We start from the raw sequence: 26,843 nt of genomic DNA, 5'->3' as shown, positions 1-26,843 counted from the left end.
GTCATCAATGACAATGTCCTGTCAATCATCGCCGTCGCTATCATTAGTTTCAATAATCCGAAGCATTAACGCAGGTGTTTATTATTCCTGTGCCACATTTACGCATCGCTAGGCTCCTACAAAGTGCAGTCTTTGGCATTTGTCCACCCGTTTATGTGCGTCTTGTTTACGCAACGTGAGGTTCCTCAACGCAGGTGCAGCACCTTAATGGGTTTTTTGTACATCGGTGGAATATTTCCAAAGCCGCCGTACATGGTTGTTCACGCTACCGGCCGATAAGTCAAGCTTTCCGGCACCTTGTCGCCCCTCAAAAGTCTGTCTCTAGGCCGTGTACATGGACTCGACGGAGGCGGGTTGAGCTGGGAGACGCGTTCACTTTACTTCCACCCGTCCGTGTTTATATAAACTACTACAGACGAGTTGAGGTAAGCAGTGATCGGAGCCCCGCTTTGTGTCAAGGCATGTCGCGAGTGCGTTTTGCGGTACCTGTTTTCGCGCATACAGGCTTGTGCATCTACGACGCCGCCCCTGCAGCTGTTTAGGCGGTTGTCGCTGGAATCTCATTTTTTCCACTTGCTGGACCGGGGAACGCCAGAAAAAGCGGTCCTCTCGTATATGTTCTTTAACCTCACCCTTACCCCAGTTGCGAGTACTCTCCTCACAATCCCCAGACTACACAGCATACTGTACGCAGACGACAAAGCCCGCTGGGTCCACTCTGGCTCCGACCAACACACTGAAACAACACTCGAACACGGCCTCAACTAAGTCCTACATCACATCGAACCTTTGGGGCTCCAGTGCTCTCCCCAAAAGTCCGCTCTCCTCACCTTTACGCTCCCTCGTAAACATCATCATCATCAACACCATACCACCATCATCATCATCATCATCAGCCCATCTACGCCCACTGCAGAGCAAGGCCTCTCCCATTAATCTCCAATTACCCCGGTCCTGTGCTAACAGCGACCACTTTATCCCCGCAAACTTCTTGATGTCATCTGCCCATCTAACTTTCTGCCGCCCCCTGCCACGCTTGCCTTCTCTAGGGATCCACTCTGTTCCCCTGAATGATCAACGGTTATCTTGCCTTCGCCTTACATGCCCTGCCCACGTCCATTTCTTCCTAGTTTCTACTACTATGTCCTCAACGCGCGTTTGTTCCCTGACCCACTCCGCTCTCTTCTTTTCCCTTAATGTTATATCTATCATTTGTTCGTCCATGGCGTGGTGAGTCATCCTAAATTTAAGTTGAACCCTCTTAGTTAGCCTCCAAGTTTCTGCCCCGTGGGTGAGTACCGGTAAGATGCAGCTGTCATACACTTTCTTCTTCAGGGATAATGGTAGGCTGCCATTCATTATATGAGAATGCCTGCCGAGTGCACTCCACCCATTCTTATCCTTCGAATTATCTCTGCTTCGTGGTTGGGATCGGGGGTCACAAATTGGCCTAAGTAGATATATTCGCTTACCACTTCCACGGCCTCGCCACCTATCTCAAGTTTTCTGCATATTAATTTTCAGGCTCACGGTTCTACCCTGTTTGTCCAGTGTGGTAAGCATGCTTTGCAATTCCTCCCAGGAGTTACTTAACAAGGCAACCTCATCAGCCAATCTGAAGTTACATGAGCCCTTACTCCCACCAGTTCCCGATCCAATGTTCCCAACCAAACCCTCGCAACCAACCCTATCCAAACACTCCCCTCCCCCCATCCAGCTTTTATACACTCTAACCGAATACCCCACCACACCTCAACTTACACTCTTGGGCCTCACCCTCACGCTATAGAAATCACCCGCACCCTCCCTCCTGCACGTAAGGAAATGCGGCACCCAAACCACGTACGTCGGACAAATCGCCACCAAACAACACGGCATGACGGAACAGGTCCCCTCCATCTGGTACACATCGCTCTACTAAACCGTATCTTGTACCACCTACTCTACCTTAACCTTACATCCACAGAATTCGACTCCTTTCATGCCCTCCTCCGGAAGACATAAAGGCATGCACTCCTGCGGCCACCATACGCCCCAAAGCACCGCTTACTCTGCCTCGGCATACGTAACACCATACGCGAACGCCTTGACACCCACCACATCTCCGAACTCAAGCGCCTCGGGTACTCCCCTACACGGCACCATATTCTTAACTCTATAAAAATATTACCACCCACCATTCCAAACCCCCTTCCATATTCAATTTCACATCCCTAACATATGCTCAAGACGAGACTCCCCTAGCAAACCCATTTTTGACGTTCTTCAAGTTTTGAGATTTGATCAGTTACGTCTGAAAAATACAGCTGAATTGGTACACACTATATTAAATTATAGTCATCCTTTAAACAGCTCGATATTTTAGTCTTCATTGCGCCAAACAAGAAGTTCGGCTGTAGGCAACCTTAACCTGGCACCTGTTAGTAATGTGTACGGGCAGCGACTGCTACAATTCATTGAGGCCAAAATATAGAACGATATACCCCAAGAAATAAAAGAATAAAAAAGGTTTAGTTACAGCATGAAAATAAACTTGCATAAAGAAACCTAGCAAAAATGAGTTATAACACGAGTGTGGAGCCTTTGCTACTCAACTGCCCATTCCGTCTTATTCCCACACACTATGTATTAAATACAAGCCTCCTTAACCCACATTCATTTTATTTTGAAGCCCGTGCGAGGTTTCAGTTGGCTGTAAATATAGTGCGACTGTAATTTGTATTTGTAATAACATCTTTTGTTTTCTATATGTACAATATATATTCTTTAATAGCTCATGTTCTTCTTGTATAGTCGGTGTATAAGCCTTCCTCGCCTATATATATATGTGTGCGTTATTATTTATGTTTGCGTATACGTATGTATCTATATGTATATATATGCACATATTTATATATACTTGATGTTTGTTGAACACTTTAATTAGGAAGCTACGATTTGATGCGACCGAAGTGCCATTGTATTTTGTTTGTGGACCTAAAACTAGCCTCTGGCTATTGGGTCCAACACTGTTCTTGCGTATGTTGTTCTGTAAAAAAAATAAAGCTTCAATCAATCAATCAATCAATCCGCCCCCTTCATCGCCACATGCACCCAACTTTCCATGCAGCCTGGCGAAAAGCACCAGCCAACACCTACGCCAAACTATGCCCACCATCACCATGCACACCATACACTATACACTGATACTATCCACTGATGCCACCTCCTACGCTCACAAGCCTGCAAACTGTGTGGCTGTTGTTGGCCAACACACACCACCAAATGTCACGGCGGCTACTACCCTTACAACCAACACAACCACGGTGGGCGAGGCAGCAGTTGCCTTCGCGCTCACCCAACGCCCTACCCCCAATTCGTCCTATCTGAATCTCCAAAGGCCATCCGCCATTTTTTCACAGTAACATCTCTCACATGGCCTTGCGAAATCTCTCCAAAAATCCTCCATCCAACATCGCACCCTGTTGTGGAGACCAGTCCACACAAGAGTAGGCGCTAATGAAGTGGTGTAGTTGCGTGCTCGTGAAAGTTTTCACCGAGGCGCCATTTTCCACACCCGTACACGCGGTGCCCTGGCAGGTAAGCCAGCCTCCCTCTTGCAATACACAGATATCGCCTTGGACAGCCGTCTCCTCCGCCGCGGAAACACATCTGCACACAAACACTTCTCCCCGTACGCAGGCCACATGCTCTACATTTTACGCACTTTTCCACACAGAACACGTTAATACACACTCATCCACACCTCTTCACTGCCCCAACCCATGCAGCCTACGTGGCACTCGACTATCACTACCACTCGCGCTGCAGATGCCCCGCGGACCCATTCCCCCTCCTTCCTTCCCCTCGCCTCTGGGAGCAGAGGTTGAGTGACCCGGGGGAGTCACAACAACTCCTGACCACCTCCTTGGCACTGGCAGTCGCGGCGTTCCACTGGGCCCCCTCCACCCCCAGTACCTGATCGCGAAGGACAAAATGACGCCTGCCTTTCTTCTTCCTTCGGCCACCTGGACGGCTAGCTGCCCCCTTGATATTTTAAAGCGAAGCTTCAGAGTTCGAACTGATGGCGTCGGCAACGGGAAAACGCCCTGCAGGAAAGCCAGCTTTCTCTCGAAATGATGAATGATTGTGGGTGAATTTTATTGATTGATTGTAGTATTTAACGCGCCGAGGCAACGCAGGCGATGAGGCGCGCCGTAGTGGAGGTCTCCGGATTAATTTTGACCACCTGGGATATTTAACGTGCGCCAAAATCTTGTACACACGGGCGTTTTCGCTTTTCGCCTCCATCAGAAAAGCGGCCGCCACGGCCGGGAATCGAACCCGCGACCTCGTCCTCAGCAGCGCAACGCCTTAGCCACTGAGCCACCGCGGCGGGTGATTGTGGGTGAAGTGAAGTGAAAGAAATACACGCTTCCCGCGACCCGAACTCAGCCTGGGCCCGTTTGCCCGTACGCACAAGTTCTCGATTAAGTTCCCGCTTACGAATAAGACACCAACAAGTTGAAGTCGGCCACGGCAAATAAGCCGGTTGCCAAAAAACCCGACCGAAACGCTACCTTTACCGAACATTTGTATTAGTTTCGGGCGAACGACTTATTATCTAGACATCGTTCAAGTCGTAGTTGAGAACTTATTCCCGGACTTATCGCGTTCGGGCAAACGGGCCTGGTTTCCTCGCGTTTTAAAGTTGGCGTCTACCCGATTGCTCCATTTAAACATGGACGAGGCGGTTTGGAAAACTCACCCGACAACCAGAGAATCCGTCACAAGAAAGCTTCCTGTTCACATACCGTCTCTCGTTAGCGGGAGGTGTCAATGGTTTTTTCTTCAGTTCGTTCTATATTTTCCCCCCACCTACCACCAACAATCCAAACTATTCAGCCGCATTGTAAGCGAAAAAGTTGTAACAGCTGCAAAAATGGGTAAATATGGCATCAGCATGCCTCATTGCTTCCCCTAAACCATATCTTGAGACACATTTGCGGCTCTGAATGCGTTTTGGCAAGACAACGCTGTTCTTCGCTTACTAACTGGATTTTTACCCCCCTCCCTATAGATGTATTAGCCCTTATTGGCCCCAAATAAGTAAGGGAGCTGGAGGATGATCTGCGTACGCCTTCAAGTGATCATTCTGTGTAGAAATAGTGTAGTGAAGCGATCACCCCTCATTTTTTACAGTGATTTGGAGATGGTCGAGCGCAATATCTAGAATGTTTGGGCGTGAACGACCCACATCTTCCCTAAAACCGGAACACTGAACAAAAAAAGGACCGTAAAAGAAAGTTCAAAATACCTATGAAAGGTAGCGAAACTAACCCTAGACTAGGCCTTTCATCTTCACAAATTACATAATTGGTCCAAGTAAAGCCACCCAATTGCTATAATGGTTTAGATTTACACCATTGGCGGAAAGAACCAGAAGAAAACTTCAAAACAAAAAATAAACCAACGTTCACTACTCATACTAAAATCGGTCTCTAAGGACCTCACAATGTACCAATACAAGCGGCGTTAGAATGCTACGTATTAGTAGACATGTAATTTTCTGAAGTTCTGCAGGCTTCTTAAAACGGCGAGGTGACCAGAATGTCTTTGGCAGCGTTTGTGTACAATGTTTGCAATTTCTGGCGGGCAAGCATGATTTCTGCTCTGCGCCGAGCAAACCATAGCCGGCCATGAAACCCATCAAATTTAAGTATGGCACCCGTCAAGATCTCTCACGACGTGCAAAGCAACAATTCCAACACCTTCTGATTTGCAGCCCTGTCCACTTCAGACCTAGTTTTTCCACGGATAACCTGGACCCACGAATGAATTTTTATTTTTCTGCTGTCAAGCAAATTGCCCGTTTTTTGGTTGATTAAAGCTAGCAATCTAAGGGTTTTTTCATCTGTCCACAGTGTACGTGAAGCGCCCGTCAATGTGATCTTTACTAGCGCGAGTACCCTCCGGCACAGAGACGTCGGCGAGATGAGGACAGCGACAGGCGGGAGTGGTCACATGCCAGAATGCCCGTCAACTCGGCCCGACAGCTTAAATATGCCGTTCCTGAGCTGGGCGAGGTGAGTCAACCTACCCCCTGCATCCGGGTCGACTGGACTCGCCATGGGGGCTCTCCGACGCAGGTCGCCCTCATATAGATGGGGTGGGGTGGTTAAGTCGAAAAACCTGTTCACTTCGACTCAACTCACCCTCGTTGGGTCTGTACTTCTGTAATGAGTAACATCGACATTCGCCGATGTCTCCGTTCTAATTGCAGTGGGAGCCGATAAATCGTGGTTCACATACTTCTCTTAAAAACGTTGTGTGCGAGAGTTCACAGATTTTGCTACCGTGTCTTGGTAGTTATATTTCTACCCATGTTGGCTATCAGCTTGCGATTTTCGTCAGCATAAACTCTGAGAATTTTTCATCGTTTTCTGTTGTGACATACAGCCGGTTTTATGGACACAAGTGCATGATCCTCGGAATATGAGGAAGATCATAATTGGGAAGAATTTCAACATGGCACTCTTGGTTTGTTTTCCTCATATGGCTTCAACGGATTAGCCGGTTAAACAAGTAATCGCGACTAAAGAATAAGTCGATTGATGGGGGGTTAATCAATCAGTCGCCCACCCCTAGTTTTTAAGTTTTGATTATTTTCGCCAATTGTGTAAATCTATACCACTATATCAATAAATGCCATTCGTTTGGCCAATTATATAATTTTGCAAGAGGCAAAGCGTAGTCTAGGGTTGGCCTCGCTATCTGGTATAGGTATTTCGAACGTTTTGTTGCGGGTATTTTTTGTTCAGTGCTCGGGTTTTGAAGGAGATGCGCGTCATTCCACGCCAAACATCCTAGACAGTGTACGCAATCACCTCCGATTACCTTACAAAGTTATGGGCGATCACTTCACTACACTATTCCTGCAGAGGATGATCACTTCCAGAGCAATGCAAATCACCCCCCCTCGCTTGCCCATTTGCGGCCAGTAAACCTTTCTGCTACTATACGGGGAGCGGTAACAAAGTCCAGTTGGTGCGAAAAGAACCACCTTTCCTTACGAAAACGCATTCAGAGCTGCTAGTGTGTCTCAAGATATGCTTTAGAGAAAAGCAATGTGGCACTGTCGGGCCATATTAAGACGCCTCATACAGCTCTTACAACTGTTTCATAGGCAATGCAGCTGCGTGGTCTGTTTATGTTGTTGACGGTACGTGCGGGAAATAAATATATGGAAAAAATGGCTGCGGCTTAGCTCAGATTACCTTGGATACGCAAAGCAAAAGCTTGGCTTAGTCTGGTTATTTCTTGGTTTCGCTATCTAACCTTTGATTTACCTGTATTGCCGACCATGTGCCAAAGCAGTTCCGGTCCGTGCAACGCTCACAGAAGGAGGCCGGGCGAACGGGGGAACACGGCCTTCATTCACAGCAAACGCACCGTTCCTCTTCGCCGGGCGCGAGACGCGTCACGTTGCAGAAGACAACACACCGCAGCATGCACTGGAGGCTGCGGGTTTGGTCGGCCGTGGCTCTGCTGAATGCCCGCTCCCGTCGCGGCCGCCGCAGAACGACTTAAAACGGAGAATTCTGCGCAGCGCCGGTAGCGGGCTTGGCGAATCACGTGATGCGCTTCGAGGGGTGTGTCGCCGGTGTTGTGCCTCCGGTCAAAACGTCACCTTAAGCATCCGCCGCGAAATTGCTTTACGAAAGTGGTAAAGCTTGGCTTTAAAACTTGGAAAAAATTCAGGACGGGAGCTGACATAGCCACCACGGTGGCCGAGGGACAACGGCGTAAACAACCGCTGCCGCCATGGGGCAGGCTCGGAGGCTAGGAAGCAGTTACCGTAAGACGCGCTAGCTACTCGCCTAGGCACAAAGCGGCGCTGCGATCACCGTTCACCTCAACTCGCCCCTAGGACTTCATATTGCCGCGAACCATACATTGGGTTTGTTTATTTGTGTTTTGCTTTTACCGCCCGGCTGCGCCGGTCTGTGTTATCTCTGCGCCAAGGGAAGCGCGTGTTCCATTCTTTCTTTCTGTGCCGCATGTGTTATCTGTTGTGATAGGGAGAGCATTCCGATCTAACGTGAACAGCCCAGAATAATCTTCTTGGATCTATTATGTTCTCGATGCGAATCGACGTTTCGAGAACCACGCGCGCCAGAAGATAAAAAGCCTGCAGTGCGGACGCCGGGGCATTCGATTCGACGACACTCGCCTGTGCAAGTCACTTTGTTGACCGCTGCTTCGCCGCCTCTGTATTCTTTTGAGTTGTTAGGGGAGCACAAGTTCGCTCCAATAAACGTGTTTCTCATTCAACACAACTGCATCGTCCTTGTCTTCGTGACAATATAAACGCGGAAGGGTGTAGGCAAGCTAAATACTTCTCTCAACTCAACCCTCCCCCGTCGAGTCCATGTACGTGGGCTGTAGCTGGTAAAACTGTATTTTAACCTTCATAGTTCCTTTAGACGAGGTGTGAAAAGGAGCTTAGTAAAGAAGCTTGGCTTCACTGGATAACTGCGCGGCCTTAATGCAACACGGGTCATAAAATATACAACTTTTTATGGCTGGGGGTGTTTGTGCCGCCGTTATGGGCTGCACAAATGACACGAAAGTAAAAAGACATTGCTTAATTTTAATGGTGTTTTATTTTCAGTTAGCCAGTCACATTCGCTTTGCGGATGAGTGAGCACAACCTCAAACGACACTCAATTTGCTGTACGCACAAAAGCCGGCACAGCCGCTCATAAGCAATCTTGATTCCCTATTCTCCGCGTCAGCTGGCACTTCGAATTTTCATTTTTAATTTTATTTTTCGTGATTATCTAAGCATGTTACTAAATAAGTATACCCCTGCCTCATTCCTTTTCTGGAGACCTTTCACATACAGTTTGTTTGCAGTGCGCACGTTATTTTATCCTGTGTAAGTAATTCAGAATTAAGAGAAAAGATTCAGGCGCGGATTCACTGCCTCTACCAGCCTGTCAGGGTAGCTCTATCTCTGCACATTACGTGACATGAATCTTGCTGATGCTCTGACGAGGACTTTTTACAATAGCCCGCGTCATGTGGTGCTACGGCCCGCTTTTGTATCATTTGACTGTATGAATAGTATATCTCATTTGAAAATTAGTTTTGCAAGTTAATTACGTTTTATGTTGATTGGCTGGGAACAAGTGCAGCTTCATGAATTACAGCGCAACAGTTAGTGTCATGTCAAACCATTGGCAAATGCTTCGTTCGGCATTAACGATTTACAGTACTCGTAGAGAGTTAGAAAAAAAGCGTAAACAGTATTGCAGGCACAATTTAGGCATCAAACTATCGAAGTTCGTATGCATTTTCTTCGCTTCACCATTAGTGTCCCAAAGCTGCCGTTCCCTTTGGGAAGGTCGAAAGCAAGAGCGTAATTCTTCGACACTACATCGCTTCGCCACCAAAGTCCTACACTAGGATGACGGTAATAGTCTCCATGGTCTGCAGCCGAGGCTTATTGTACCGGCCAATGTCTTGGCATTATTAAGGGATGCACTGATCAAATATCGCATAACTTCGCGCTACTTAAGCCGGACTATTTGCGAACGCAGGAGTGGGGCTCACAGGACGTTGTTCTCATTTATGATGAATATTAGGGGAAGTGAAAAACCACAGCATGGGGCAATGCATGTGGGGCATTCATTTGGGACACAGCACATTCAACTCCTTTTGAGGCGGTGCGGTAATGTTGGGTTCGTCGTTGACAATACTGAAACAAGCGGAAATGTGCCAGCTCTTTTTTGAAACCCTGTGTGTTCATGACACAAACGTTTCCAGTGAGGCGATGCCTTCGTATTCACTAAGTCGACAGCTACAAACTCGCAAGGGCCATGCTCCGGAACATCATGTAGCAACGCCCATAGGAGTTTGATACGAGTGAACCTATGAGGAACCTGCAACGAGTATTTGAAGGCAAACGAGCAGGATGCATTGTTGAAGAGAACAAAATGATCCTTGCCTTTAACGCAGTGGATTAGAGGAGGAGCGCTCCTGGATAATGGACCTAACGCTGGGTGGGCTTACGGAGCGCGAGATCAAAAGCGGTCCGGCTGGCGCCACGGCATTCTGGGAACAAATTATCTGAACCAGCTGTTGCCCACAGCAGACGTGAATCTGTAGTGTGCTCTGCTGACACAACCTGCGCTCGTGTTTCTGCGTGTTGCACTCAGACGCAATTTGCAGCCTGGGGGTTGATCCGGGCGATCTTCTACAAGATCAGTCTGGTATCAACTGTGCTTAAATCGCGGCATAGAAGGCGCGACCACCACTGCCTATCTGCGCATCGAAACACGTTTTGTTTTCACATCCCTTTACAACGTACTACGACTCCGATGCCACATGAAGAATACTTGGGTTCGAACGTAATTACTAACTTTTACAACCAATGTGTTTAATTTTTATCTGCTTTGGTCGTAACACAGTCTTATGAATGCCAGCGTAAAAAAATGGATTTTATTTTGGTATAATTCTTTAGTTCAATGACATACCCCCCCCCTCGTACTGTTAACGGCCAACTGGCTTAACCCAGTCACCAGTGACAGCATAAAACGGACATGCATTGAAAATTTGGGCACCCCAAGCATAATAAGAACGCTTCTATATTGAAAGACAACAAAGGTGTTGCGGTTCCAAGATGACCGTAGATTAGTTTGGTGCTGGAGAGCGTCTGGGTTTACATATATGTACTCACAAGCGACGTTTGAGGGTTCTCCTCGAGATGGCAATCTGCTGATTACAAGCCTAGTCAAGCAGATCCAGAGACTACCCGAATGCGATTAGATGTACAGTATAGGAACGTGCAAATTGGGCTTAGGCTGGCAGAGGCAGGGGAACACCGAGACACTGGGATCGCTACTGGTGTCATGGGATGTGCTTAAGGCACCGTTATCTCTGTGGATCCCCATAACATCATCTGGACGTTTATCGAAGCACAAGAGTATTTCTTATTGTGGGGTGTAACGCGCCGAACCTTCACCAGATGATAAGGCATGCCGTAGTGGACGACTCCGGCATAACTTAAACAATTTGGGAATCTTTATGTGCGCGGAAACTTATACACACAGGCATTTCCGCTTTTCGCCTCAAGTATAAAAGCAGCCATCGTGGCCTAGGTCTTTGGGCTTAGGCAGCCCAACACCTTAGTCCCTGCATGAGCCACTGCTGTGGGTACAAGACGACTTTGATTCTCACTTGAAGTCTTCGGAACGAGCGGATATTATAAAGAGTTGGCACGTAGAAAAATAGGCCAGAACCCTTCAATTCTGACTTTCTAGACAAGCCATGAAGGTTTTCCAACAATTCCCTTCAGGTGGCTAAGTCGGCTACAGTAAGACACAACTTGCAATGCTCCAACGTTTTCGCTTCATATAAAATGGGTTCTGGCGAAAGGATAATAGGAATAAAGCAAGATGTCATTGAATGACACAGAAATTTGTTACAAGAGGGGAAAGTTTGATGGCTACAAAAAATGGGTGCAACAACTGAATAGTTCGAGGGACCTCTAGATTTCTTAGTCCCCGAACAACTTTTGACTTATCCCAAAGCCCGTAATAATCTTTCATTTTAAAAGAAAATGGGCGATACTTAAGTAACAGGTGCAGCATGTCACCTTGCTCAGATTCAGCGTTAACCCAATTTGGTGCTGTTCAAGTAAAAGTGGCGTGCTTCGTCGGCGAATGAAACATGACGGAATAGCCTAGACACCTGAGTACTTTGTCAACCGTGTGGTAATAAGGGAATAATTTCATTCGAGCCAAGCGCAATCGTTTGTCATTAAGGTGGCCACATTAAAAAGTTTTTTTGCAGGGATGGAACACCGATGGTACGACGCCTTGCTGCCTTTAATCCTCAGAATGCAAGTGCATGCTGTTAAAAATATGGTGGGCAGACTTTGTTACGATGGGCCGTCATTTGGAGGTGTGAGAAAACAAAACAAAACCGGTACGGTACAATACCATTCGCACACACCATATAGGCCCTGTTACTGGAAGGGTGACTATACAAATTGGTTCAGAGACATAGCACATGGGGAATATGGTTATGCAGGTGGTTCATCGTAAAATGTATTCTAAGGCCATGGCCTCTACAGTGAAAAACAGTTGTGGGTGTATTTTTACCATATTTACCAGGAATAGTGATCGCAGAACTTTTAAATGTTCCCCCATACTTCGGGTGCATGCGCCGCGTCATACCCCACTCAGTTATGTCCCGATGATGGTGACCGATTTGAGCAAGCAGAAAGAAGGCAAGATTTCGCTACTCGAGGAATTGTAGGATGCGCTGGGACATGTACCCTTGGACTTGAACGCATTAAAAAAATTTCACAGGAGCTTCGCACGCAGCAAGAAAAACCCAACTCCACGAAAATCTAGAAAGATGTAGGAGAAATCTCGGCCAGCGAAAAATGCGTACACGATAACGTGTTCCCAGATTGTAACCCATAAGATGTTTCACTAGCAATCACTGAGCTTGTCGCGCCAAGGTACGAATGCGGACATTTTGTGGACATAAAAAAGACCAGTTGTTAAGGGATAGCAGGATTTATTTGTCGGGAACCTAAAATTAGGGGCATAGCTCCGTGTTGCCATGAGACGTTTGCTTGAAAACATTTCCTAAGGCAACAAAATTCAAAAACTGCATAAACGAATGCCGTCGACTAATACACTGTTCCAGGGAGTAGCCGTTGACACAATTTTTAGTTGTCGCCAAAGTTGTCGAAGGCCACGAAAAATATTCCAGTGGAAGGTTCAGAGAATATAAATGCAGACAATATGTGGCGTTTCTCTTTTGCAACGGCCTTACTAATTTGAGTGCGTAGTAGCGTAACGCTGTTCACCTGTTCTGTCTTTGTCCATTTCTACTTAGTGTAACGTTTTAAACTGCACATGGTGTACTGCACTGTTTCCATCTCGTGTTTCTCACTACACCCATAAACGTTGAGTGCGGTTTGCGCAGGTGATTTTTGCGGTGCTTTAAAGCACGTGATGTTGTTTTCCACATCTGTTGGTGCTATCAATCATATCCACTACATAAGAGCAAAAGGACTGTGTGTGGGAAACACATCTGAAGCAATGTCTAGTTTTGAAGTCCTCTTCGACGATTATGAAGCCACCGGACATGCTCCACCTGATTTTACGAGACACCGGATACGCCAACGCGGCAATCAGCATATGTGAGACGAGAATTTGTTTCGGATTGTCGGAAATAGCAAAATGGCATTCGCACAGGCGAGGGCAATGGGAACATAGTAAGGTTAGGTGGAGTTTTGCAAGCTCCATTGTATCTGACTACTTGGCGAAGATTGGAAGGTTAAGAGCTAGAATGCATGCCTGAAGAGAGCGGATTTGTCGCAGCTGTGGCCAGAGTGGAATCGAGGAGCATCGCGTCCGCGTGACAGGCCTGAAGCTTATCAGGCTCTCGAGTCCCAAGATCTGGAGAGGTCTTACTGGCATCTTGTGGGCAAAATCTGTTCGAAGCAGCCTCAGCCATGGCAGTGTGAGTCTCCAAATTTCCCTCATCACGGACAATATGCCGCGCTCTGCCTGTCGCGGGCACACTGGTATCCAATCGTTACCAGGGATAAAAGTAAACCATCCTGTACTAGGGAGCGTGACCTCCGCTTTGCTGAGAACCGGGCATGGAGACACTTCGAGCAGTGCATCGGTTCCCCTTGCCCCACTTTTTCACGGGCTACTTCAACGGTGCATGGGGTGAACTTTCGTTGTAAAGTTTTCTTTGGAATTACGTTATTGTACTAGTATCTCATTTTATTGCACATGGTTACTAGCTTTCGGTTGTCAGGTGAATCTGTTAAAAATGTTCTGATAGTCCCTTTTCCTAGGGCTCTGCACATGCTAATATATGTCCGCCGGGTAAAATGCTGGCTCCAGGCCCCTTTCTAGTGTTGTAGTATACCCGAGTCGCGAACGCCCACTTGAAACAGATGTGGTTTGACGCAACAAAATCTCTTGTAAACCGTACTCTAAACAAACCCACTGGTAGAAAGCGTTATTGTTCCGTGAGTGAAAAATATGGTGACTGTGGCTTACTGACAGTACACGAAATCACTGATGGCTGAAGGCAAGAAAACCGGGGTAATTGGCTGAAGAAGAAAACGTATACTTGGGCGTGGTTGGTGTGCTATCCGGGGCATTCGAGATTCCAGACGAGCACGTTATCCTAACAACTCCACAGCTTTCTAACTTTCAGTTTAGGTCTGTTTTATTTTCGAAAAATCGCCTGGAAGGGAATATTTTATGAGGAGGGGTTCAAAGTCAATACGCATCAGATGGAGAATAAGATAGCAGTAAGAATGTAGTTGTTAGGTTGTTGCTAAATATTTTGCCCAAGCTACGTATATTGCATTTTGGCGGACGGCGAATCACCTTACGAGGTGGTTGAGAAAAAACGAAAAGGGAAAAGTAGTAATATAAACATAGGGGGAATGACCATTAAAAGTTATAGGTGATATATGTGCGTGCGGAAGTAATAGTGTCAGCGGTAGTCCGATGTAAACATGACAAAAGTTACGTAAGGGTCGGATACTAGCAATGGGGCGACGCAGAGGTACAGCAAGATATTTCGCGTCTAATAACAAGCTATAACGCGAGTACGAAGAACGAACGTAACTTGCTGCTCGACAACGAGCAGTCCCTAACCAGACGGTAAGATATAGCAGGTGTGGGTGGACATATGAGAGGCGTATTGTATTGTGAAATCACCAAGCGATTCATAGCCAATTAGCCCATTATGCTCGGCACCATTTCGAAGGCGACGTCTAGGAAACCCACAGCTATATTGGAACATGGTACGGTATTAGGGGTAAGAAGTTTTTAGAGTTTATTGCTTTACAATGTGACACGACCTTTTAGAACGTGTGCAAGTGCTCAACTGTGACGTTAAAAAGGCGTAGCAGAAACTACAAACAAGATGTCGGTTAAAAGGATGTAGTATTTGTATAGATTAGGGTAGATTGGGGTGAGGCATCGTTCGACAGAAATCTCAGCTTTCCTGCAACCAGAACAAGATATTTCTTAAAAGTCCTCTGGTTATGCTGGTTATTATCTGAACAGTACAAAACACAATCGGCAGGAAAAATGTGGCGATCTGCCCACATGGCGTATCCAGCCTTTACCTAGGGGTTAAGTTTAGTTGTAGGAAACACGAGTCATAATTGTTAAAGGGACACTGAAGTGATTTGTAAACATTGCGGGATTACTAGCGCAAATTGTAGTCCGGAGTCCATAGGCCATGTTTCCACCACTCTGAGCGCGTTTACGAGAATTTATTTACTAGAAAAATCAATTCGAAAATGCTGTCCTCCTCTCTGTACCCTCGCACATTTTCTGTGGTGTTTTCGTGTGGCGTCAGGAGGAGATGAGCTGGCAATTGGCTGCGCTACTGCACGGCTCGCCGTCCTTCCGACAGAGTCAGTCGGCCCAGCGTTTAGTCCGCCGGCCGCCGACGGGTCGTCGCAATTCGCTCGCTCAGGTAAAACTAAGCCACAGCACGTTGGTGAATGGAAGAATGTGCCTTTCTTTACTTTACTATATAGTTTGTACACTGTATCAAGCTCCGAGTCCGGGTCACTACACACAAGCGCTGCACAAGTGCACAAGTGACGCTTCGCTGACCTGTACGCTAGTAGGAAAATCTGAGGCCACTTGAAGGCGGCAGAAGAGTCAGCGAAGTCAATATAGGTACAAAAGAAATAAAATCAACTGCAACTTTTACTGTACAGCGCAAAACTAGGGAGCAGGAAGCACTTCTTTGCGCTGGTTGAACAAGCACAGCGGTCAGCAGCACGACCGCACATCTGCGAACGCTTTTCCGTCCAAGAAATACGATTGCTAGACCTGAGATATTGTGGAAGTTTGGGAGACGCTTACTGCACGGGCGCTATATGACAAATAGTCACCTAAAGTACTTCAAATGATAAAGCTAAATAAAAGTGTAAAGTGGTTGCACATTTTATACCCTATATATCCAACTGCGGCCACGCTGGCTCGTGGCGGAGTGGTCTGAAGCGCTAGGATTGTTTTGCAAGTCGCAAATTCGAATCCCCGAGGGTACATGCTTTTTTTTTGTAAGCTGATTTTTTTGTTTGCGGCCGATGTTTTCTAAACTGAGTTCACCATTTTTGTGCCGTAACGTTCACTACTCCACGAGCGATTACGCAGAACGCGCGCAGACCTACACCGACGCACTAGCAGTTCTTGTTGGCGTGCTGTTGCCAGAAGCACCGACTGCTTGCGGGTAGTGGGCACAGGCCAGAATCAGCAGACCCTTGGCCTGGTGCGAACGCGATTTTTACTATACAGGCATGAGTGAGGCAAGCTCCGAATATGCGGGAAAAGGGCATGGTATATGAGCGTCTGCGGTGACGCGGAGGGCGTTCGTCCACTTCGTAGGCCTAGGCAAGTGATTGCTACGATTCCAAGCGATCCTGGGAGGCTTATCTTAGGGATTTTAGAGCCGACAACATAGCAGAAGCGCGGTACGATTACTGATATATTGAGAATGCCCATCCAGCGATGCAGTCGGATGTCAAGAATGTTGTTTTACAGAACCGAAACCGAAACTTGTTTGAATGCTAACCTTGGATATCGACCAATCAAGGTGCATCTCCTCCTGTCGTCACAACCTTTAGTTGGTGTGGCGGCCAGAGACCGCGCATGGTAGTTTTTTTCCCCGCTTCATAACATAATTACCGACTTATCAACCGGATGAACGATGAAAAGTGTGGTAATTTGAGCCAGTCTACGCAGTGCAAGCAAAACCGGGAGCTTTGCAAATTCACTTCAGTGTCCCTTTATATTGACGTGATGTAAGCCGTTAATTTTGAACCCCTCGATCAACGTTAGTACTACTGCAAGAGGTTAAATTTGAAAGCCATATTAGTAGGTGAGTATCGGACGCTTTTCAGTAGCTTTTAAAAAGTTGAAAGATATAGCGTCGGTGCTAAGGTTTGTGTGAAGATTGGAGGGTAGTTCATAAAAAAAATGTAGGCACTTGTATGTTACAAGGAAGGCGTTTCGTGAAGCTGTGTTGTGACAGGTGAAAAAAAAGTTGTTGCAACATAGAAGATGCGTGATTAGGGCGTGCATGAGGTCGACCAGGAATGCAACTTGCTTAAGTTAGCGTAATCGGTCGGGAAATAAGGGGAATGTATGCTACATTTTTGGTTGACTGGAATGACTTTTGCAATTGCCTAATTCATAGGATGCGCGCCTATGGAGAGACACTGGGACTACAATAAACAAATAAAGAACGCACTCATATTTGCATTTCTTATACTTTGGGTTTCTTCCCATTGTATCTAGGGTGGACCTACCGCGTGCGCTCTGGTCTTCAACCTAAAATTACAGATGACGCTGAAATCTTTCTAAACGTGCCAACGCGAAAGACTGGTTGGACCTTCTGTTTAAACTCTAATGAACATTCTTTTTAACTTTGCGGGTGCCTGTCACCACTTATTAAGCAGCCCCTTCACAGCATCCTCCGAAGCTCGTTCCGCTTGCTTGTAGTTGCCAGTAGCCTCCTGTTGATCTGCTGTTGTATCTGCTGCTGAACTTTGCGGGAGCACCCGTCACAACATGATCAGGCCCTTTGCGAGCACCGGGGTAACGTCATTCCGCTGGCTCTCCATCTACAGTAGCCGGGCGATTTTTCGGACCTGGAGGGGAACGAAAAATAGTCAGAATAAAAAGGCAGTCCGGAATATCCGTGAGTCATTACTCCTACGGGACAACTCGCGGTTCCTCGGAGAAGTCAGAAGTATCCAGCAAGTCCGAATTTCCGGAGTCCGAAAAAACAATCGGCTACTGTATTCGTTTACCGGCACGCGCTGCGTATCCCTTTCTCTGGGCTCTCCTCCAGCCTTCTCCCTGCACTGCTGTTTTCCTTTCCTGGCACGCGAGCCGGTTTTTCACGCTCGTCGGCTCGAGCAACTTCAACTTTTTTGCACTAGAAGTTTTCGAACATAACCTAGGTGCGTAAACCGTAAAGATTAAGGCTTCGGGATGAAAAAAATGGTGGACGTTTGAACATTGCAAGAATGTAAAGGTGATATCCTTGTTGGAACTTCGGTTGATCCGGTATCGAACGTTCGGTTAAACTTTGCGGCTGCCACCCTCCTGACTTGGCACGCTTCCTCACAGCTCCTGAAGCTTGTTCCGCTCGCTTGCCATATACAGAAGCATCGTAAGCACGTTCTGCTCGCTAATGATCGCCCGAAGAATGCTGCCCGACCCAGTCGATACCTTCACGTCTGAAAGCTGCCCGTATTGGACGTGCGGCCGCGGCCTGCTTTCCCTTAAAGGGGCACTGACACAAAAATTTTGCATCTTGTTTTTTTTTTGTTGCGATAAGAAGCTAGTGACCTACTTATAACCTGTAGAAACCTCATTTGCTTCAGCGTGCGACGGTTGTTTATTTAGAGGTATTTTGAATGCGGGCAGTCGCAGTTTCGGTTTCAGCGAGTGCCGCGAAACGATGGATTTTGTGGATTTTGTGTGAACAAAGCTGACCACGTGACCGTCGGAGGGATATCACACAGTAGAGCCGCCGTAGCACTGTCGAATCCGCATCGACGGCAGTTTCTGCGAATGCCCCCACGTACTGATCTCGTGAGGCGCTTAATTAAAAAATTGGCCGCGTATCTGCTCCTTTCGTTGCAAATGTCTTTAAAAGACGATAGTCTTTATCGAATTTTGCCAAGTAAATGCCTCGCTTCGCTTTCCCGCTCACCTCTCATGTTGTTCCTGTTGCGTCGCGCTCTTTCCAAGGTAAAGACGCGAAAGGTTTGCTTCAATCATTTTAACTTTCCCGCGTTCCACTGCTACAAACCGGGCGTCTCGATGCCAACGCTGCCGTACGGCGAAGACGCGTGTGAATCGAGGCACCCTACTTCAACGTTTATAGAACCGCGTTTCCCTAGTCCACGTGCGTTCTAAGCAGACGTGGAACCTGTCTAGTGGAACGTTTCGTAACTCTTGCCACTTGATTTCTCCAAATGCCGCCGGAAGCTATATGGCGCGGGCGACAGCAGGCGACGGCGGAGTGATATTTTTTTCTTCAGTTGATGAAGTATTTAATCTCGCCAAAATCAAACATGTACGATTTTTATAAAGGAACGCTGCAAATATCACTTCTGTATTATTTTGTTGTCTTATATATGCGTAATATCTTGTTGTTCTTCAACAATATTGACAAGTATGAGCATTACACCAGACTTAGACGGGCACATTTAGCTGTGACTATACAAGACTATTGCGCAGTCATTGTTTTATGTTGGAAGGGTGGCTGAATCGAGTCACAGACGGACAGACGGACAGACATACTACAGACAGACCAAAATTTCTGGGTTTAAGTAGCCTAAGAAAGACTATCGTCTTTAAAAGCGACCATGGATGTGACGCAGGCGCTGCGAGTGCAAATGCTACCGCGGCTAAAGAACGGCGCGTGACGCTCGAGACGGTGGGTGGCAAGACGCGCGCTGGGAGCAGACGGCCGGTCCGCCTACAGATGTGCTCGGCTTAGCACAGCGGCGGATATTCGAGTGCCGCTCTCGTAAGCGGTGCAGATGACAATTTTTAATGCAACCCGCCATCGCATCATTAACTCCTTTCTCATGTAAGCCACCATGGTCGGGACTTGGGGACGATTTCGTGCAGCGGTAACAAGCTATCACTCGAGCTACCTGCGCCGGCCTGGGCCACTTCGCGGCCGTGGCCGCCGCCTGCACAGCGACCGTGCGGCTAGCTCAGGGGGCTTTTCGTGCCTCCGGCGCGTTTTCGCATCCAATGGTAATAAACAGTAATAGAAACAGAGTGTCTGGAATCGCTGTAGAACTTTGGTCGCGGCCAGCTGTCCGATGAGCTGACGAAATCACGGCGCCTCCGCCGCCAACGATCGGGTCGTTCGTTCTCGAGAGCAGAAGCTCCGCCCTCCGGCCCTCCGATTGGAGCGGCGAGCCGGGCGAGCCGGCGAAAAACGCCGGCAGGGCCGAATCGGCAAACACAAACTCGTGACGTGTTTGGATGTTGTTTATTTACACAATATCCTCGGGATGTCGATTGCGCGTGGCCTCTGCTGGCTGCTCGGTTGCGTTTCGCACACTTTAAAAGTGATTTTAAATATGCTCTAGGCTGTATTTGCCGCTGATATTTTGCAGATGATGTATATGTGTTCCCACCAATCTATCTCCGCAGTTATCTCGCCTTCAAAATTTTGTGTCAGTGCCCCTTTAACGCTTCCGTTTCCCTCTACCTTCACGTTCTGCGTCGCCCGTTCATCAGCTTTCCTACGACCCTGCTCCAGAACTGCCATAGAACTTCAGCCCACTAAGGGCTGGGCCTCGGAAAGTGGCGGGCATCATCGAAACCTCTAAGAATGCTCGCGATGGTTGTTCGTGAGGATTCCATTTATTGTGACTATCAAGAGAATATTTTTTATGCATATGGCTTTCTCTCCCGTAAAACCAGGCTAGCTGAGATGCGGTCTCTTTGGGGAATCTCTCCAGGGGCATTTTTGGCGCACGAGGAATTGCAGTAAGTGATCGTACGCGCCCTATGAGGTGTGTTCGTTAGCGTGGCTGAAGCTGACACAAAAAAGACGATGGTAATGAGGTTTCACATCGTCGGATTAGGTGTTGCTTCTTCTTTGGATGAACCGGAATTCTTCTATACTTGGGCGAAGATTTCACTATAGGTTTCGGCGTAATGGGTGCATGGTCTGAGACACAAAATCCAGACTTCGAATGGAAGGTATACCCTTTCAGCGAACGCTTGACCTCTTCATACAGCTCTGCACATTTGCGTATTTACGATGCTTTGCTGATGCAGATGCATACTTTACTCGTAAAAACAGCCACGGAATTCAACGAGTGGCAAGAAGATGGTTTCTATTAGTGCTGACAGTAAATTGTAAATCTCCCACTATTAGCCGTGTTAGTGTTCTAGATTAAAAAAGGCCAATCTATATTTATTGGGCATGTTTACACGAAACACAAATTACGCAACGATAAGAAATAGCTAGCACTAGAATTACGAGAAATGCGTGTGGAACATTATTACACGCTCGTATTTTTTTAAGTAATAGTTATGGTTTCGGAAAATAAGTGCACATTTCGTTACCAAACTAGATCATTGATTAGTATCTGATGGTTCCCAATGGATGATTTAGATTTAACAAAGCAGTTTTGAGGAAAAAGTATTAGGAGACAGAGTAGGTCAAAAATTCAGTGTACCAGAGAGATGGCATACAGCGCAAAGGGAATACAATTGAAGTAATTGAGTTGAAAACAAACTGAAATCCACTGGACCCTCGCAAAAGGCGGAAGGAAGGCGAGACGAGTAGGTACACCTACTGATACTTCCAGCCGACAAAGGTTTGACTTGCGGATTGCGGTACGGCTTTACACTTAGAAACTCTTTTTAGATACATACAAGAGCATTTTGAACATTGAAATTACGGGAGTAACAGTACGTCCGGTGGCAAAATACGTTTTTTTCCCCCGTCCTGTTTGCCTGACGCGGTGAGTGGGAATATACGCCACCCTATTGTTGGTGTCGCTGTCAAGGATATCGCGTTTTGAGAGAGGCACAAGACAAGCAGTGTCTGTGCGACGAAGAACGGCCATTATGCGAATTTATGGCTTTACGTTCTTCCATTATGGCTTTACGTTCTGGAAAAATATTTTCCCGAAGCCTGACGTGTATGTATTTTACAGTACCGCGTCTCATTTGGCTCCTCTTTTTTGGGCAAAATACTAAAAGGTATATTGACATGAAATGCGTCCGCTAATACCGGCCTGCGTAGAACTATTCCAACCATAGCTACAGGAGACAGTTTCAAGCAATGATTTTATGTTTTTTCCAAAAAACAGACATAGCACAACAGTAATAAATACCGTAAAGACAAGTTACATGAAGGTTTTAGTTAATGTGAATGGTAATAAAGTAAAAATTATTTAAACGGTTGCCATGAAAATGCTATTGTTTGTCTCATTGCATTGAGCTGCAAATAACAGCGCGGTGGGAACGCGTGATGCCGCAAAGATGCCAAGATAGAAAAAAGAATATCTATGGTTTATTAGACTTGTTATGACCCGACGGCTAAAGAAACAACAAAAAAAAGGATGTACAGGCGAATGGAGGTTGAATGTACTATTACGAGCAATATGAAAGGGAACACAGGAACGCGCCGAAAACACCCTCAGACCCAGCTGTAAGTGATACGCAGCGGCCGCCGTCGGAAACAAAGTGGTAAGGGGGATGCTGTTCTAACAACTGTTCCCATTCCCGCCGTTCGTCTTATCAGTTGTCTGACGATACCATATTATCGGCGAAATGACGTAAGCTGCTGCTTTGTTGAAATGCCAGCGTGGTGGGAGTGCCAACAGTTAGTGGAAGAGCGCCCTCCTTTCCCCCTTTGGTATTCACAGCGCCATCCTCGTATCGCTCCGAGTCTGCTTCGAGGCTGTTTGCCACGCGTTCCTGTGTTCCCTTTCATATTGCTCATAATAGTACATACTGTGATCGAATGTAATTACTTTTTTATGAAAAGTTAAAAGTAGTTTTCCATTTTCTAAGCAAATGTTCGTGCAAAGCTACGAAGAAACTGTTTTTTTTTGGTTACTTCAAAGCTGTCTTCTTTTGTATGTTTCCAATGCTTTGTATTATGTATTGTTAAAAAACTGAGAAAATACAGGGTTCAAAACCGTTGCGAACATTATTGGCATAGAAGCAGTGAAACATTTCCCGACACTTAGTGCCCCGTGCGTGTGGAAATGCGAAATCATGTTTTATTTCAACGTACGCAGTCTCCTATGTTCAACGGTAGGTCGGTCATAATTTTGTCATCTTCCGTAATGAGAACGTCATCCAAATGCCATTCGACGATGCCTTGACAATTCCAGATAGATATGACTGGCGGGTACCTAATCCAGTGTCGTAATGGTTGTGGTGGTGTCGGCAGACTGTGGTTTAACCCGCGGCGAGCAGTTGCCTTCCTGTTCGCTGTGCGGCATATTTGTGTTAGTTTGCATGTTATTCAGCGGAAATACTTCCGTGGGCAACCATGTCTCCAGCAGGCCTTATGTGGTACAGATGTGTCCCCACATTACTATCGTCATGGTGCTTTTAACGCAAAAGCTTTCTTAGTTGGACCTATGGCGTCCTGTCTAAAAACTAATGCGTTTCTCCATAAACAGGTTAGTCGACCGGGAAGCTCTTATACGATCTATGGAGGTAATATTGCATTGCAACCTCGAGTGTCTACAACTACACCTAAAAAGGGCGTTTGATTCCGCAGAGGGATGGGATTGGGACCTATATGCAGGCAACGATTTGTCTGCAATTTTTTATTGGGAGAGGGAAAAACCATTAGAGGCGATTTGGACGAGGTAATAAGTAGCGTGTTGTTAGCACACCAATTTTCAATGGAATATATATATAGGTCACTTTAAAAATCTTAAATTAATAGCACTGCCTAAAAAGATGGTGGTATTGTCGGTGTATAGATGGTATTCGCTGAAAAGTTTAGCGGTCAATTTCTTCGCTTGGCAACACTGGAAACGGCCACAGACATGGCCGATGCGCCACAGATATGGACAAGTACCGCCATCCCGCGGAGCCCAACGTAACGAGTGACGGCGCACTCACACGGTTGCATTGAGGAGAAGAGGGCTGCCTGATCTGGGGGCCGTGCGCACAACGTCGCCTAGCAACAGACGCTTGGCCACAGATATGGCAGCGCACTCGCATGGTTGCCTGCATGCATTCCACGCCATTGAATACCGGCCATAGAATTCGTTTCGAGAGCGTGAGGCACTGGGCTAAGTCATTTACGTGAGCTAGAAATAAGAGCGGACCTTAAACCGAGCCTTGGGGGAGACACCTTTGCCGGTATAAGCAGAGCGAAAAAATTCCACTTAAAGAATCAATTTGCTGACTATCACGCAAGTAGCTTTGCAACAGTAGAAGTGGTGGTCGAGTTGATCCGTACAACACAAGTTTGCTGAAAAGGATATTGTGATCAAGGCTATCGAATTCTTAAGATCGAATTCTTAACCGAATTCTTAACCTACCGAATTCTTAACCTACGCTATCGAATTCTTAACCTACGCGCTATGGCTGTAGGTTGTATTTATTGTTTCTTCCCTTCGTTGCGACTAATTACTGGTTATAATGCGTTTTGTATTTTTGTTAGTAATTTTTGTGTAATGCTGTCTTGCCCCCCTCCCCCCTATGTAATACCCTCGGGAGAGGGCCTTTAGGGGTACACTGAATGAATGAATGAATGAATGAATAAGTCAACGAAACCAAGAGAGCATAATTTACTTTGTCAATAAATTATTTAATGCTGTCGACCATACATGCCAAAGCCTCGCGTGTTAAATGGCCAGGTCGCAAGCCGAATTGACTGACTTTACCATATTATTTTTCATAGTACTTTAACAATCTTCTTTCGATGACCTTTCAAGCATTTTGTCCAGAAATGAAATGATAGAAATGGGTAGGCAATTTTCTATTTGCGTCAGGTCGCCTTTTTTGAAGGCCGAAGCAACTTTAGCCTGTTTAAAGATGCTTAGGAACACACCGATTTTGAAGACAAGATTGAAAACATGATCGCAAGAACGAATGGACAAATCAATTTCACATGTTTCCGAATAATTTTATCTAGGCCAGGAGCACTCGCTTTTGTACCTGAAATGACGCCATCCAATTAAGAAGGGTTGGTGGGAATAACAAAGAATGACTGCGGCTGGCGAGTAAATGTGGGCGTGTACACCAAAGAAGAAGGTTCAGGGCTCGGAACATTGCTGGCGCTAGGCGGGACAAGGACGAAGAAATTCGTGTTGTGTTTTTAAAAGAAGCTAAATTACGATGAAGTCATTGATCTTAGACATTGATAATAGACGCCACCCGGCTAGGGTCAAGGCATGAAAACGCGAAAAAGGGGTAACTAAGGCTCCAAACTGTATACTGTTTAAGACATACATAGCATTTACCAACCACGTCGCGTAGGGCCGCTACATAGCATTTACCAACAAGGTCGCATGGGCGAAGCGTCGCCAAAGTCACCGTTTGATGGATTTGAAGCTGACGCAGAATGGTGCAGTGAATTTTACGTCATTTATTATTTACAGTCAGAGTGGTTAAAAGGGCTGTTTGCCAGCGATTCATCGAATCGAGTTGTAGCGGCATCATCGCGATCGCAATCAGCGCCACTATCATCATCCACATCCTTTCACAACTATCATCATCAGTGGACTGGCACGTCAGCAGTGCCACGCGCCGCGAGAGGAGATCGAATTCGACCGAGCGCCTGGGCGGTCGCTTGCCATCTCCGCTCCCACTCCAGTTCCGGCCGGGCCTTGCGCACCCCAATAAAATGTAGGAGGGCCACATCGCCTCACCGAGTCCACGGCTCCGCTTCCTACAAGTGGTGACCCGGACGTGATCCCCGGCCAGCGGCACACCGACATGGTGACGTGGGGGAACCCACTGATACCAGTGTTCGAGCCACGGCACCTCAGAGGATGGTTCTTCAAGTTCGAGGCTACCCTCTTGCTCAACCACGTCACTGTACAGCCTCTGAAGAACTCCATCCTCTGGGAGACGCTTCCGTTAGAGCTCCGCTACGTCCTCGTCCTCCCACCGCCCAGCGCCACCCCCTACGATGACCTTCGCGCTGCCGTGCTCGCGCACTACGGCCTCACGGACGACCTGTTTCGGCCCGCACCAGAGGAGGTACACGCACGCTCTCCGCACACACCGCAGCCGCTCATTGTACCCTCTGCGCCATCGCCTTCGTCCGCGGCCACTAGTATCGGCCACCTAGACGCCACCTCCAGCGCGGCAGCCGCCCCTACACCGACGCCACCGACGACACTTGTAGCAGACGACGTCACCGAAACCCACCAGTCACAGCCCGCCTCGGCCCCTTCTACCGCCTCATGCGAGGGCTCTGGTGAGCTATTTTCCGGTGTTACCAGGAAATCCGTTCCAACCTCGTCACCCGCTACACCACCATCGCTCGTCATATGCCCCGCTAAGTTGACAGACTGCCCTGCTCCGCTGCAGTCACAGCATGGCTCACGTGAGACGTACGTCGTGGCATCCAAAGCCAACGCAAACGAACTGACGTCTCTCATAGTGACGCCTTAAACGCCTAAGCCGAAATCTAAAGGTAGTGAAGCCGCTAACCATGCCGACAACGTTCCGGCTTCCCAACCTTTAGAACACACCCAAATCCTTGTTGAAGAGACCGTTGACAAGGCATCTACGGCTACAGCGCAGCTGCATGCGTTGCAAGAGCTTCCTCGCGTCCACGACCAGCAAGCGCTCACAAAGCCCAACGCTCCGGCAGCACGCGCCCAAGTGCGTAACGGCTCGATGTCGCCACCAGTTCAGCGTGCTTCCGCCAAGCGGCACCGACATCGCCCTAAGCACCTGCCGCCAAAACAAGCTGCATCACGAGCACTCCTGAGGCACATTCCAACGAGCCATCAGCGCGGTCCTGCACAGCACCGTTCATACACGCACTGTCAACGGCGACTGCTGTTTTGGGCCCATCATCGCCATTCCGGGTCTTGGGCGCCTCGAACCCACGCCACGAGGCGGCACCCGAACCAGTACTTAAAACGTCGCCGTCAAGGCTATAAACTTGCTCGTACCAGCAGCCGAACGCAAGCGGACATTCGTCACAAAGGGCTGCGCGTAGAACGCCGATTCAGCAAACATCGCCTTGTCTACGCAGCGGCCGCGGTTGGCGTCACTCTTTCTTCGGGGCTGCTCCACCCTCCG

The 26,843-nt window shown here is 47.4% G+C and overlaps 1 protein-coding gene across 1 annotated transcript in view; it reads left to right on the top strand.

Moving 5' to 3' along the window:
• Positions 1 to 13,265: 13,265 nt before the first annotated feature.
• Positions 13,266 to 26,843, top strand: part of LOC144145660 (uncharacterized) — a 59,287-nt gene continuing 45,709 nt past the window's right edge. The window contains exon 1 of the mRNA XM_077677329.1: positions 13,266 to 13,527. Coding sequence (XP_077533455.1) covers positions 13,520 to 13,527 — 8 coding nt within the window. The 5' untranslated portion in view covers positions 13,266 to 13,519. The remainder of the gene's footprint in view (positions 13,528 to 26,843) is intronic.

Source organism: Haemaphysalis longicornis, unplaced genomic scaffold (assembly GCF_048455015.1).
Source record: "Haemaphysalis longicornis isolate Haplotype H1 unplaced genomic scaffold, Haemaphysalis longicornis Haplotype H1 scaffold_7, whole genome shotgun sequence".
NCBI classification, from domain to species: Eukaryota; Metazoa; Arthropoda; class Arachnida; order Ixodida; family Ixodidae; genus Haemaphysalis; species Haemaphysalis longicornis.
Note: the sequence above shows the minus strand (reverse complement) of the source record. Positions and strands in the feature narration are given on the sequence as shown.